Raw genomic sequence first — 14,674 nt, forward strand, 5'->3', positions numbered from 1 at the left:
CTACCCTCCTCATCCCCTCTCCTAACACCACCCACTACACACCTGCCCTGCGTCCTCTGTTTCTGGTCCCTCCCCTCCATGTGTCTGCCCTTCTGCTTCACCCCCAGAATCCCCTGGCACCTGCCCCTTCCCCTTCCCTCTTCCTGGTGCCTCCCCCTTCCCTCACTGCCCCTGCCCCCCTTACCCTCTTTTTTCTGATGCCCACCCCCTTACCACCCTCTGCCCCAGTTCCCCTCAGGCCCTTCCGTGCCTTCACACTTGACTTGCTCCATCCCCGCCTTTCCTTTCAACCCTTTTCCCAGCCCTCCTCCCTCCCCCTCCCCTTCTCTTGCCCCCAATACCCCTCCCCTCTCCTCTCCCAGCATCATCCTGTCCCCTCCACCCTCCCACCCCCACTGACATCTCCCCTCACTCCTCCTGCCCTTTTCCTCATTGTCTCCACTTGGCCCCCTGGCACGTGTCTCTCCTCCACCCTGTCCTTGGTGCCTTCCCCTTTCTTCTCCTGCCCTGTCCCCCTCCCCTCAGTTAAAAGCATTTTCGGAAAAGCACGTCTAGATTGGCAGGATGCTTTTCCGCAAAAGCACTTTTTGCGGAAAAGCGTCCGTGGCCAATCTAGACGCAGTTTTCTGCAAAAAAGCCCCGATCGCCATTTTCGTGATCGGGGCTTTTTTGCGGAAAACAGTACTGTGCTGTCTACACTGGCCCTTTTGCGCAAAAGTCTCTCGGAAAAAGACTTTTGCCCGAACAGGAGCAGCATAGTATTTCCGGACAGCACTGACGATCTTACATGAGATCGTCAGTGCTTTTCCGGAAATTCAAGCGGCCAGTGTAGACAGCTGGCAAGTTTTTCCGCAAAAGCAGATGATTTTGCGGAAAAATTTGCCAGTCTAGACACAGCCTTTAAGAGTTAAAAAGAATGAAAAGTAAAAAAATTCAAAATAAATTGGTTAGGTTGAGTAAGGAGCAAGGTTATGGAAGAAAAGAAAAATTGGTTAGTCTGAGTAAGGGGAAAGGAGTTTAAAGAAAAAGTTTGAAAAAAGCAAAGAATTTAAAAATTGAAAAATTTAAAAAAGCAAAAGGCTAATTAAATAAAACAGGGAAATATAAGTCAGGAGGAAAGACAGTGCACGGCAGAAAAACAGCAAGATGGAGACAGACTCTTCTTTTGTTAGTGAGCAACTTAAATGGCTGAGGGAAAATACAGAAAAAGCCAGCAAGAGATCTAGAGACCTTTTTCTTAGCGATGCCAGTGTAGAGAGTGCAGGGAGGGTGGCTGAGAGCGAGAAAAGCAGAGAACTTTCCCTTGCAAGATCCTTTTACAAAGGGCAAAAGATGCTACAGCATCTGGCTGGGAGAGAGAAAAGAGTCAGTAAGAGGGGGAAGGTTTAGAAAGCAGCATGTTTCCTGACCAATTACCTGACCAATCTGATCAACTTCTATGCTGAGGTAACTGGCTCTGTGGACGTGGGAAAGTCAGTGAATGTGATATACCTGGACTTCAGCAAGGCTTTTGATATGGTCTCCCACAATATTCTTCCCAGCAAGTTAAGGGATTGTGGATTGGATAAATGGACGGTAAGATGGATAGAAAGCTGGCTAGAAGGCCGGGCCCAGCGGGTAGTGATCAACGGCTCGATGTCAGGATGGCGGTCGGTTTCTAGCAGCGTGCCCCAAGGTTCGGTTCTAGGACCAGTTTTGTTCAATATCTTTATTAATGACCTAAGGTGTTTGTTACACTTCAAAGGTGAAAGTGCTGAGTGGAGCCTGGGATTCCCAGCTGATCCCGGGCTCCACATGGCACTGCTTTGAAACGCCGCATGAAACCTGACGCCAGGCTCCCTGCAGCGTTTCAATGTGGCAGCGCTGCTCAGAGCCCGGGGTCAACGGGATTCCCAGCTGATCCTGGGCTACACACGGCACTGCTTTGAAACGCCGCATGAAAGCTGACGCCAGGCTCCCTGGCGCATTCCGGATATTCGTCTGCCAGGTTTTCCCTTCCGCCGCAGAAGGGGCAGGCGTCAGGGAGGGGGTGAACTGCGCCAGGTACACGCCTGTGCTCACGGCTCCGTGAAGGAGCCACCAACTGATGTCCCTGATGGGCCATGGGATTAGGGTGGAATACATGCTGGCCCTTCGGGGTCCCCCACCCTCAACAGGTCTTAAGGAGTCCCACCACTTGGTGTTGGGGAGGGACACGAGGGTGAGGAAGTGTAATGTGTGGAGCACAAGTGTGTACAGGTGGTTTCTGGGCATGGTTTGGAAACAGACTAGCTGCAGATCCTGCAGCTGGCTGCTGGTCCAGGGCGGGGGAAGCCGGGGCGAGGGAGCCCATGGAACAGGGGCCCAAGAGAAAGGGCCTGAGGGCTTTCAGTGGGGGCGGGGTGGGGCGTCCCCCCTCGCAGGGATTGCTGCAGGAAGTCGAGAGCGGGCTGAGACAAAGCCACCTTCACCTCCTGGAGTAGGCGCAGAGAGGTTCAGGGAGTGGAGAGCCCCATGCGCTGAGCGAGCGCTCAGGGATCCACCCAGTCCCCCCATCGTAGTCCAAGATGTCTCTGACCTTGGAGGTCTCTGCCAGGATCAGCTGCCGGCGCACCGAGGGAGACTCCGCCACCTGCACGCACAAGGCTGGATTGTGGAGCAGGGGCTCCGTGAGGAGATCTCCTCCCTCGGTGGTCACAACAGACCTGGTCGCTGAGAACAGCTTCCAGGCCTGGAGGAGTTCCTGGTAGAATTCCGGCAACTCTGAGAGGTCTTACGGAAGACCCCTCGGGTGGATGAATAAGAGCTGCTGGTCGTGTCGGAGGGGGTGGAGGAAGGTGAGCACCAAAGTGCTCCATGCCAGACTACCTGCACCATAGAGGAGTCTCTGCAGGGCCTGGAGGCAGAAGGTCCAGACCTGGCTGCGCAGGCAGACCAGGCCCTCCAGGGGAAGACACAAGACCCCTGCAGAGACCCAGTGCATTCCTGGCCAGAAGAACTCCAGGGCTATCCTGTGGAGCCTGGCCCGGTGTGACAGACCGGGCCGAGTCTGGGCACAGCTGAGGGCATCTGCTCAGGGCGAATCCTCGGGGTTGGATGCCAGGCACCAATCAAGCTTCACCGGGTACTTAGAGCCCACTCGGTTAGTCTCATGTAGCATAGACACTAATTAACAATATTTTGTCTCCATTTTTTCCCTTCTCTATCCCTCCCCATCCCCTTTCTCTGCTATTTGTACCTTGGACCCCTTAGCTCCATTTATCTGGAGAAGTGGGTTGTGCCCACAAAAACTCATGATACCATCTACATTTTTGTTAGGCTGTTTGCTGTTTTTTAAGTTCTTTCAGTTACAGACTAACCCGGTTCCCCCTCCGGATCTTTGTAACTTTGGTGTGTGAACCAGGGCTGCGAGATGGTGGCCTCCAATGCCCGTCTCTAGTCCTCCATCTCTGCTCATGACATCAGCTGCTAAGGGGAGGAGGCCCAGGCTGTGCTGAGACAGAACCTTTGCTTTGAGTTCACTTTGCCTGTGAAGTTCGTAGTTTCCTTGCACTTTGCTCCTTTGTTTTCGTTTTGTAAAGTCCTGACTTTTCTGCACAAGAACTCGGGGCCTACCTTTCTGTGGTGAATGCACCTCTTGTTCTGCTCCCCTTGTGCTTGAGGGAGTGTGTGGGATGCTCCCTGTGGAGTAGCAGGGCTGTGCATAGCTCATTCTGGGAAATGACAGGCCTTCCAGGAGCTTGTGCGGAGCGGGACAGATGCACATTTCCAGGAGACAAGGCTGGGGCTGGGGGAAGTGAGTGCAAGTGCTGGCGGGCCAGAGGGGGAGGGGGCTGTCCTGATAGCAGAGCAGCATGACAGGCCCCAGGCTAGAGAATTAAGAGGACCTGGCCATTCAGGGGGCCAGTTTGTGTCCAGGGAGTGAGCGAGGCCATGCTAGGCCTGAGTTCCCAGGGATGAGAAGGGAGCTGCTCCCCCTCTGGTCCAGGCTGATGAGGTGCGTTGATTTTCTCTTGCAGCATGGCTGAGCGCCTCCTGCCAGGAGCCCAGTTCCATCGCTATGTGAGCGGCCAGCGTAGTGCTGTGCGCTCCCCGGTCCCCTACAGCCTCCCCGAGGAGCTGGCCGAGCATATCGACTTTGGTATGAGCTGCCCTGGGCCGGGGGGGAGGGCTGCATGTCCCCCACTGCTCCCAGCTAGCTCCTGCCGGTTTCAGCCGCTGCACCCTCTTCGTGCCCAGGCAGGGCCTGGGAGAAGCCTTGGCCCTCATGCTGCCAAGCGTGGGCCCCGCTGTCCCCAGCCGGTCCCAGGGTCTCTGCTCCGGCCATGTGGTGGGAACTGGCCGGGGGCCTAGCCCCTGCAAGGGATGGGGTGGTGTTACCTGCCGCTTCCATGCAGCCGGGAGGGCGGTGGGTTGAGGAGCAGCAGCCGCTCAGCACATACGCGAACACACGGGAGCATGTGGAGCAGGACGCTCCCCAGGAGCAATGCAGGGGCGGCGAGGAGATGTGCTTGTGGCCTCTCGTAACCAAGCGCCTTGTGTCTGCAGCACAGAGGCATTGCCCGTCCTGCAGTGCCTGGCCCATGCTGCACGAGCTTTCGCTGCTCCTATGGAGACCACAAAGGAGGAGGAGCTAGAACCCTCCCCCCGCCAGCGATAGGCGCTAACCCTGCACCCTTTGCTTTCTCCTTGGCACCAGTGGGGGGGCTGCATCGGTTCCCTGCGCAGAGTATGGTGGTGAACACCCCCTTGGGGAAGCAGGACATGGCAGCACGGCACCAGCACGGGAGGGCAGCGTTCCATCTCGGCGTCACGCCTTCTGTCATTCGCCAGAGATACAACCTGACGGAGCGGGACGTTGGAGCATCGCCCAATAACAGCCAGGCCTGTGCCCAGGTAGCTGCGTAACACCCCCCGTAAGAGCGCCAGGCCTGTGCCTCTGTACCCGTGGTAACACCCCCCGTAAGAGCACCCGGCCTGTGCCCAGGTAGCTGCGTAACACCCCCCGTAAGAGCGCCAGGCCTGTGCCTCTGTACCCACGGTAACACCCCCCATAACAGCACCCGGCCTGTGCCTCTGTACCCGCGGTAACACCCCCCGTAACAGCGCCAGGCCTGTGCCTCTGTACCCGCGGTAACACCCCCCGTAAGAGCACCCGGCCTGTGCCTCTGTACCCGCGGTAACACCCCCCGTAACAGCACCCGGCCTGTGCCTCTGTACCCGTGGTAACACCCCCCGTAAGAGCGCCAGGCCTGTGCCTCTGTACCCGCGGTAACACCCCCCGTAAGAGCGCCAGGCCTGTACCTCTGTACCCGCGGTAACACCCCCCGTAAGAGCACCCGGCCTGTGCCTCTGTACCCGCGGTAACACCCCCCGTAACAGCACCAGGCCTGTGCCCAGGTAGCTGCGTAACACCCCCCGTAAGAGCGCCAGGCCTGTGCCTCTGTACCCGCGGTAACACCCCCCGTAACAGCACCCGGCCTGTGCCTCTGTACCCGCGGTAACACCCCCCGTAACAGCACCCGGCCTGTGCCCAGGTAGCTGCGTAAAACCCCCCCTCCCCGTAACAGCACCCGGCCTGTGCCTCTGTACCCGCGGTAACACCCCCCGTAACAGCGCCAGGCCTGTGCCTCTGTACCCGCGGTAACACCCCCCGTAACAGCACCCGGCCTGTGCCTCTGTACCCGCGGTAACACCCCCCGTAACAGCACCCGGCCTGTGCCCAGGTAGCTGCGTAACACCCCCCGTAACAGCACCTGGCCTGTGCCTCTGTACCCGCGGTAACACCCCCCGTAAGAGCGCCAGGCCTGTGCCTCTTTACCCGCGGTAACACCCCCCGTAACAGCACCTGGCCTGTGCCTCTGTACCCGCGGTAACACCCCCCGTAACAGCACCCGGCCTGTGCCCAGGTAGCTGCGTAACACCCCCCCCTCCTCCATAACAGCACCTGGCCTGTGCCTCTGTACCCGTGGTAACACCCCCCGTAACAGCACCCGGCCTGTGCCTCTGTACCCGCGGTAACACCCTCCATAACAGCACCCGGCCTGTGCCTCTGTAACCGCGGTAACACCCTCCGTAACAGCACCCGGCCTGTGCCCAGGTAGCTGCGTAACACCCCCCGTAACAGCACCCGGCCTGTGCCTCTGTACCCGCGGTAACACCCCCCGTAAGAGTGCCAGGCCTGTGCCTCTGTACCCGCGGTAACACCCCCCGTAAGAGCGCCAGGCCTGTGCCTCTGTACCCGCGGTAACACCCCCCGTAACAGCGCCAGGCCTGTGCCCAGGTAGCTGCGTAACACCCCCCGTAAAAGCACCCGGCCTGTGCCCAGGTAGCTGCGTAACACCCCCCCGTAACAGCACCCGGCCTGTGCCTCTGTACCCGCGGTAACACCCCCAGTAACAGCACCCGGCCTGTGCCTCTGTACCCGCGGTAACACCCCCCCGTAAGAGCACCCGGCCTGTGCCTCTGTACCCGCGGTAACACCCCCCGTAACAGCGCCAGGCCTGTGCCCAGGTAGCTGCGTAACACCCCCCCGTAACAGCACCCTGCCTGTGCCTCTGTACCCGCGGTAACACCCCCAGTAACAGCACCCGGCCTGTGCCTCTGTACCCGCGGTAACACCCCCCGTAACAGCACCCAGCCTGTGCCTCTGTACCCGCAGTAACACCCCCCGTAACAGCACCCGGCCTGTGCCTCTGTACCCGCGGTAACACCCCCCATAACAGCACCCGGCCTGTGCCCAGGTAGCTGCGTAACACCCCCCCGTAACAGCACCCAGCCTGTGCCTCTGTACCTGCGGTAACACCCCCCGTAACAGCGCCAGGCCTGTGCCCAGGTAGCTGCGTAACACCCCCCGTAACAGCACCCAGCCTGTGCCTCTGTATCCGCGGTAACACCCCCCGTAACAGCACCCGGCCTGTGCCCAGGTAGCTGCGTAACACCCCCCGTAACAGCACCTGGCCTGTGCCTCTGTACCCGCGGTAACACCCCCCCGTAACAGCACCCGGCCTGTTCCCAGGTACCCCTGGTAACACCCCCCGTAACAGCGCCAGGCCTGTGCCTCTGTACCTGCGGTAACACCCCCCATAACTGCGCCAGGCCTGTGCCCAGGTACCCCTGGTAACACCCCCCGTACCAGCACCCGGCCTGTGCCCAGGTACCCGCGGTAACACCCCCCGTAACAGCTCCAGGCCTGTGCCTCTGTACCCGCGGTAACACCCCCTGTAACAGCACCCGGCCTGTGCCTCTGTACCCCTGGTAACACCCCCCGTAACAGCACCCGGCCTGTGCCCAGGTAGCTGCGTAACACCCCCCGTAACAGCACCTGGCCTGTGCCTCTGTACCCGCGGTAACACCCCCCGTAACAGCGCCAGGCCTGTGCCTCTGTACCCCTGGTAACGCCCCCCGTAACAGCACCAGGCGTGTGCCTCTGTACCCGCGGTAACACCCCCCGTAACAGCACCCGGCCTGTGCCTCTGTACCTGCGGTAACACCCCCCGTAACAGCACCTGGCCTGTGCCCAGGTAGCTGCGTAACACCCCCCGTAACAGCACCCAGCCTGTGCCTCTGTATCCGCGGTAAAACCCCCCGTAACAGCACCTGGCCTGTGCCCAGATAGCTGCGTAACACCCCCCGTAACAGCACCTGGCCTGTGCCTCTGTACCCGCGGTAACACCCCCCCGTGACAGCGCCAGGCCTGTGCCTCTGTACCCGCGGTAACACCCCCCCGTAACAGCGCCAGGCCTGTGCCTCTGTACCTGCGGTAACACCCCCCATAACAGCGCCAGGCCTGTGCCTAGGTACCCCTGGTAACACCCCCCGTACCAGCACCCGGCCTGTGCCCAGGTACCCGCGGTAACACCCCTCGTAACAGCGCCAGGCCTGTGCCTCTGTACCCGCGGTAACACCCCCTATAACAGCACCCGGCCTGTGCCTCGGTACCCGCGGTAACACCCCCCGTAACAGCACCCGGCCTGTGCCTCTGTACCCCTGGTAACACCCCCCGTAACAGCACCCGGCCTGTGCCCAGGTAGCTGCGTAACACCCCCCTTAACAGCACCTGGTCTGTGCCTCTGTACCCGCGGTAACACCCCCCGTAACAGCGCCAGGCCTGTGCCTCTGTACCCCTGGTAACACCCCCCGTAACAGCACCAGTCGTGTGCCTCTGTACCCCTGGTAACACCCCCCGTAACAGCACCCGGCCTGTGCCTCTGTACCCGCGGTAACACCCCCCGTAACAGCACCTGGCCTGTGCCTCTGTACCCCTGGTAACACCCCCCGTAACAGCACCCGGCCTGTGCCTCTGTACCCGCGGTAACACCCCCCGTAACAGCGCCAGGCCTGTGCCTCTGTACCCCTGGTAACACCCCCCGTAACAGCACCCGGCCCGTGCCTCTGTACCCGCGGTAACACCCCCCGTAACAGCGCCAGGCCTGTGCCTCTGTACCCGCGGTAACACCCCCCGTAACAGCGCCAGGCCTGTGCCCAGGTAGCTGCGTAACACCCCCCCGTAACAGCACCCGGCCTGTGCCCCAGTACCTGTGGTTACACCCCTGTAACAGCACCTGGTCTGTGCCCCGGTACCCGCGGTAACACCCCCCGTAACAGCACCCGGCCTGTGCCTCGGTACCCGCGGTAACACCCCCCCGTAGCAGCCCAGGTAGCTGCGTAACACCCCCCCGTAACAGCGCCAGGCCTGTGCCCAGGTAGCTGCGTAACACCCCCCTGTAACAGCACCCGGCCTGTGCCTCTGTACCCGAGGTAACACCCCCCGTAACAGCACCCGGCCTGTGCCTCTGTACCTGCGGTAGCACCCCCCGTAACAGCACCTGGCCTGTGCCCAATTACCCATGGTTACACCCCTGTAACAGCACCTGGTCTGTGCCCCGGTACCCGTGGTAACACCCCCCGTAACAGCGCCAGGCCTGTGCCCCGGTACCTGTGGTTACACCCCTGTAACAGCGCCAGGCCTGTGCCTCGGTACCCGCGGTAACACCCCCCGTAACAGCACCCGGCCTGTGCCCCGGTATCCGTGGTTACACCCCTGTAACAGCACCTGGTCTGTGCCCCAGTACCTGTGGTTACACCCCTGTAACAGCGCCCTGCCTTGCCCCGGTACCTGTGGTTACACCCCTGTAACAGCGCCCTGCCTGTGCCCCGGTACCTGTGGTAACAGCCCCCGTAACAGCACCCGGCCTGTGCTCAGGTATAGAATCATAGACCATCATTGAATACTAGGACTGGAAGGCACCTCGAAAGTTCATCAAGTCCAGCTCCCTGTCTGCATGGCAGGTCCACACACTGTGTAGATCATCCCTGATAGATGTCTGTCTGACCTGCTCTTCAATATTTCCACAGATGGGGATTCCACAACCTCCCTAGGCAATTTATTCCAGTGTTTCACCGCCCTGACAGGCAGGAAGTTTTTCCTAATGTCCAACCTAAACCTTCCTTGCTGCAATTTAAGCCCATTGCTTCTTGTCCTGTCCCCAGAGGCCAAGGAGAACAAATTTCCCCCGTTCTCCCTGTGACACCCTTTTAAATACTTGAAAACCGCTATCATGTCCCCTCCCGGTCTTCTCTTTTCCAAACTAAACAAGCCCAATTTTTTCAGCCTTCCCCCCTAGCTCATGTTCTCTAGACCGTTCATCATTCTCATTGCTCTTCTCTGGACCCTCTCCAATTTCTCCACATCTGTCTTGAAATGCGGTGCCCAGAACTGGACACAATACTCCAATTGAGGCCTAACCAGCGCAGAGTAGAGCAGAAGAATGACTTCTCGTGACTTGTGTGGCAGACCGGGCCATGTCTGGGCACAGCTGAGGGCGTCCGCTCAGGGCGAATTGCTCAACTCCGGGTCTCCTTACAGCCCCCAGACTGGTGACCTCTCCAAACAGGCCACAAACCAGTCTCACAGAGTGCTCCAGCAGCCTGCCTGAAGCCTCCCGAGCGGAAACTTCTCCGACACCCCAGCAATATCCGTGCCTCAGATGGCCCCGGGCCTCATACACAGGTGGGGGGTCCTAGCACCCAATCCCACCTACCCCGAACATGTTCTGTCTGGTTCCAAGAAACCAGCCACAGATCCCTGGTCAATTTACCCTTTGGACCTTACCCACAAATCACGCTGGGCCAATCCTTTAGCATCTAACAACTAAAGATTTATTATCACAAGAAAGAAAAGCATGAGAGTGAGGTTGTTAAAGGAATAGTACGTTACATGCATCGAATATCCCAGTTCTCGATGCAGGCTCTAGCAGAGATGTTACAGCTGCTGGTTTAAAAGTTCTTGTTGCACATCCTAGGATCAGGATGGGTTCACAGGTCTTCCGGGCTCTTCGATCCCTGCAGTGCTGCCTCTGGGATGAAGTGCTGAGCTGAGAACAAAATGGCATCGACCACATGGCCTCTTTAGACCCCCTTCCTGGCCTCCTCTTGGCTGAAGCCGGTCACCTGGCCCTCAGCCTCTCTCTGCTGGCAGCTCTTAGGTGTCCGCCCTCATGCTTTAGGTGTGTCCTTGGCTCATCGAGTGCCATTGTCCCACAGGGCCTCGCTAATCAGCCTGTCCGTAGCAATGCTCAACCACATTCAGAGAAATATTCAGCTTTCACACAGATTACAGATTCTTACCTACACACACAGACATTATACACTCACATAAATAGCGTACACAGGATCAGCAAACAATAAGCTCCCATTCAGTACCCCACATGGCCCCCTTTTATACCATTGTTGGGGCCAGCACCCCCATCTATGGGTGCAGCCATGATCTGGCTGCTTCCCTCAAATTCCAGTAACGTGACAACTTGCTTACAACATACCTATTAATGCATCCCAGAACCATGTTTGCTTCTTTTGCAACAGCGTCACACTGCTGACTCATATTCAGCTTGTGGTCCACTATAACCCCTAGATCCCTTTCTGCAGGACTCCTTCCTAGACAGTCGCTTCCAATTCTGTGTGTGGGAAACGGATTGTTCCTTCCTAAGTGGAGCACTTTGCATTTATCTTTTTTAAACTTCATTCTATTTACCTCAGACCATTTCTCCAGTTTGTCCAGATCATTTTGAATTATGACCCTATCCTCCAGATTAGTCGCAACCCCTCCCAGCTTGGTATCATCTGCAGACTTAATAAGTGTACTCACTATGCCAATATCTAAATTGTTGATGGAGATATTGAATAGAACTGGTCCTAGAACAGACCCCTGCAGAACCCCACTTGTTATGCCCTTCCAGCAGGATTGTGAACTGTTGATAACTACTCTCTGAGAAGGGTTATCCAGCCAGTTATGCATCCACCTTATAGTAGCCCCATCTAAGTTGTATGTGCCCAGTATGTTGATAAGAAGATCTTATGAGACCATATCAAATGCCTTATTAACAGGGCTCGCCGAACGGCGGCAAGACCCACTCGCCAGCCGCGCGGTTCTGTGCTCTGCTCATGCGCAGATTGCTCTGCGCCGGCTCTTCCAGGGTGTAATCTACTCACCATGGGCGAGTATATTACACTATTTGTCGAGCACTGCTTATTAAAGTCTAGGTATCCCACATCCACCGCTTCTCCCTTATCCACAAGACTCGTTGTCCTATCAAAGAAAGCTATCAGATTGGTCTGACATGATTTGTTCTTTACAAACCCATGCTGGCTGTTCCCTATCACCTTATTATCTTCCAGGTGTTTGCAGATGAATTTCTTAATTACCTGCTCCATTATCTTTCCTGGCACAGAAGTTAAACTGACTGGTCTGTAGATTCCTGTGTTGTTCTTATTTCCCTTTGTACAAATAGGCACTCTGTTTGCCCTTTTCCAGTCTTCTGGAATCTCTCCCAACTTCCATGATTTTCCAAAAATGATAGCTAAAGGTTCAGATCCCTCCTCTGTCAGCTCCTTGAGTATTCTAGGATGCATTTCATCAGGCCCTGGTGACTTGCCGACATCTAACTTTTCTAAGTAATTTTTAACTTGTACTTTTTTAATTTTATCTTCTAAACCTACCCCCTTCCCACTAGCATTCTCTGTGATAGGCATTCCTTCTTCAGACTTCTTGGTGAAGACCGAAAGAAAGAAGTCATTGAGCAACTCTGCCATTTCCAAGTTTCCTGTTATTGTTTCTCTCTTTTCACGGAGAAATGGGCCTACCCTGTCCTTGGTCTTCCTTTTGCTTGTAATATATTTATAGAATGTCTTCTTGTTACCCTGTATGTCTCTAGCTAGATTAAGATCATTTTGTGCCTTTGCCTTCCTAATGTTGACCCTGCATTCCTGTGTTGTTTGCTTATATTCATCCTTTGTAATTTATCCTAGTTTCCTCATTTTATATTACTCCTTTGTGATGTTTAGATCATGCAAGATCTCCTGGTTAAGCCAAGGCGGCCTATTGCCATAATTTCTATCTTTCCTATGCAGCAGAATAGCTTGCTTTTGGGCCCTTAAGAATGTCCCTTTGAAAAACTGCCAACTCTCTTCAGTTGTTTTTTCTCTGAGGGTACGTCTAGACTACAGGGTTTTGTCGACGGAAGTTTTGTCGACAGATACTGTCGACAAAACTTCTGTCGACATAGAGCGTCTAGACACATTCAGTTCTGTCGACAAAGCAAGCTGCTTTGTTGACAAAACCCTGTAGTCTAGACGCAACCCTACAGGCAATAACACCTTCTGTCGACAGAACTCTGTCGACAGAAGGCGTTATGCCTCGTAAAATGAGGTTTACCAGCGTCGACAAAACTGCTGAGTTCTGTCAACGTTATGTCGACAGAACTCAGCGGTAGTGTAGACGCAGGTTTAGTTTTGTCGACAAAAGTCCACTTTTGTCGACAAAACTCAGTAGTCTAGACACACCCTGAGTCTTGCTTCCCATGGGACCTTCCCTACCAGCTCTCTGAGCTTACCAAAATCTGCCTTCCTGAAATCCACTGTCTCTATTTTGCTGTTCTCCCTTCTACCATTCCTTAGAATCATGAACTCTGTGATTTCATGATCACTTTCACCCAAGCCGCCTTCCAGTTTCAAATTCTCAACCTGCTCCTTCCTATTTGTTAAAATCAAATCTAGAACAGGTTCCCCCCAAGTACCTTTCTAAACCTTGTGAATTAAAAAGTGGTCTCCAATGCAGTCCAAGAACTTGTTGGATAGCCTGTGCCCTGCTGTGTTAGTTTCCCAACATATGTCTGGATAGCTGACTTCCTCCATCCCCACCCAATCTTGGGCTTTGGATGATTGTTTGTTGTTTAAAAAAAGCCTCATCCACCTCTTCCACCTGGGTAGGTGGCCTGTAGTAGACATCACCCTTGTTTTCTATCCCTTTGAACCTAACCCAGCAACTCTCAACGTGTCCCTCTCCAACATCCATCTCCACCTCAGTCTGTGGTTATATCCGCCCCGTAACAGTGTCTGGTCTGTTCCCATGTACCCAGGGTTACACACGTCGCATAAGAGTGCCTGGCCTGTGTGAAGCAGGCTTAGGGACAGCCTGTGGGATCCCTGCAGAGCTTGTGCTCGCTTCTGGCCTGTATCCAGGTCTGGGAGTCCAGGCAGAGTGCAGAACATTACAGCCTCGCTTCTTGTCCCCACAGTTCCTAGAGCAGTATTTTCACCCTGCGGACCTGGCTGAGTTCATGCAGCTCTTCGCAAGGAGCTTTGGGCACCGCTCCCAGGTGGACCAGGTGGTCGGGCACCAAGGGTCGGGAAAGGCGGGGCTAGAGGCCAGTCTGGATGTGGAGTACATCATGAGCTCAGGTGCCAACATCTCCACCTGGGTCTTCAGCAATGCAGGTATTCTCCCCACCCCGATATAGGCCTTCCCGTGTCCCCCTGACCCTCCTCACACAGCTGGTATCCCCACCCGATATAGGCCTGCCCCTGTGTCCCCCTGACCCTCCTCTCACAGCCGGTACCCCCTCCGGTATAGGCCTGCCCCTGTATCCCCCTGACCCTCCTCACACAGCCAGGATCCCCCCCCCCCGATATAGGCCTGCCCGTGTCCCCCTGACCCTCCTCTCACAGCCGGTATCCCCCCCCCCCCGGTATAGGCCTGCCCCTGTGTCCCCTGGACCCTCCTCACACAGCCAGTATCCCCCCTCCCCCGATATAGGCCTGCCCGTGTCCCCCTGACCCTCCTCTCACAGCCGGTATCCCCGTCCGGTATAGGCCTGCCCCTGTGTCCCCCTGACCCTCCTCACACAGCCGGTATCCCCGTCCGGTATAGGCCTGCCCCTGTGTCCCCCGGACCCTCCTCACACAGCCAGTATCCCCCCCCCCCGATATAGGCCTGCCCGTGTCCCCCTGACCCTCCTCTCAAGCCGGTATCCTCCCCTCCCCCGATATAGGCCTGCCCGTGTCCCCCTGACCCTCCTCACACAGCCGGTATCCCCGTCCGGTATAGGCCTGCCCTTGTGTCCCCCTAACCCTCCTCACACAGCCGGTATCCCCGTCCGGTATAGGCCTGCCCGTGTCCCCCTGACCCTCCTCACACAGCCGGTATCCCCGTCCGGTATAGGCCTGCCCGTGTCCCCCTGACCCTCCTCACGCAGACGGTATCCCCGTCCGATATAGGCCTGCCCCTGTGTCCCCCTAACCCTCCTCACGCAGCCGGTATCCCCGTCCGATATAGGCCTGCCCCTGTGTCTCCCTGACCCTCCTCACGCAGCCGGTATCCCCACCCGGTATAGGCCTGCCCGTGTCCCCCTGACCCTCC

The 14,674-nt window shown here is 56.8% G+C and overlaps 1 protein-coding gene across 2 annotated transcripts in view; it reads left to right on the forward strand.

The window, feature by feature from the left end:
• The window catches only part of TPP1 (tripeptidyl peptidase 1), a 63,420-nt gene that overhangs the window by 16,083 nt on the left and 32,663 nt on the right, over window positions 1–14,674 (forward strand). For both annotated transcript variants that reach the window (XM_075917303.1, XM_075917304.1), the window contains exons 5-7: window positions 3,999–4,120; window positions 4,679–4,875; window positions 13,554–13,752. In XM_075917303.1, the coding sequence (XP_075773418.1) occupies window positions 3,999–4,120; window positions 4,679–4,875; window positions 13,554–13,752 (518 nt within the window). The remainder of the gene's footprint in view (window positions 1–3,998; window positions 4,121–4,678; window positions 4,876–13,553; window positions 13,753–14,674) is intronic.

Source organism: Pelodiscus sinensis, unplaced genomic scaffold, assembly GCF_049634645.1.
Source record: "Pelodiscus sinensis isolate JC-2024 unplaced genomic scaffold, ASM4963464v1 ctg95, whole genome shotgun sequence".
In the NCBI taxonomy this organism is placed as follows: Eukaryota; Metazoa; Chordata; order Testudines; family Trionychidae; genus Pelodiscus; species Pelodiscus sinensis.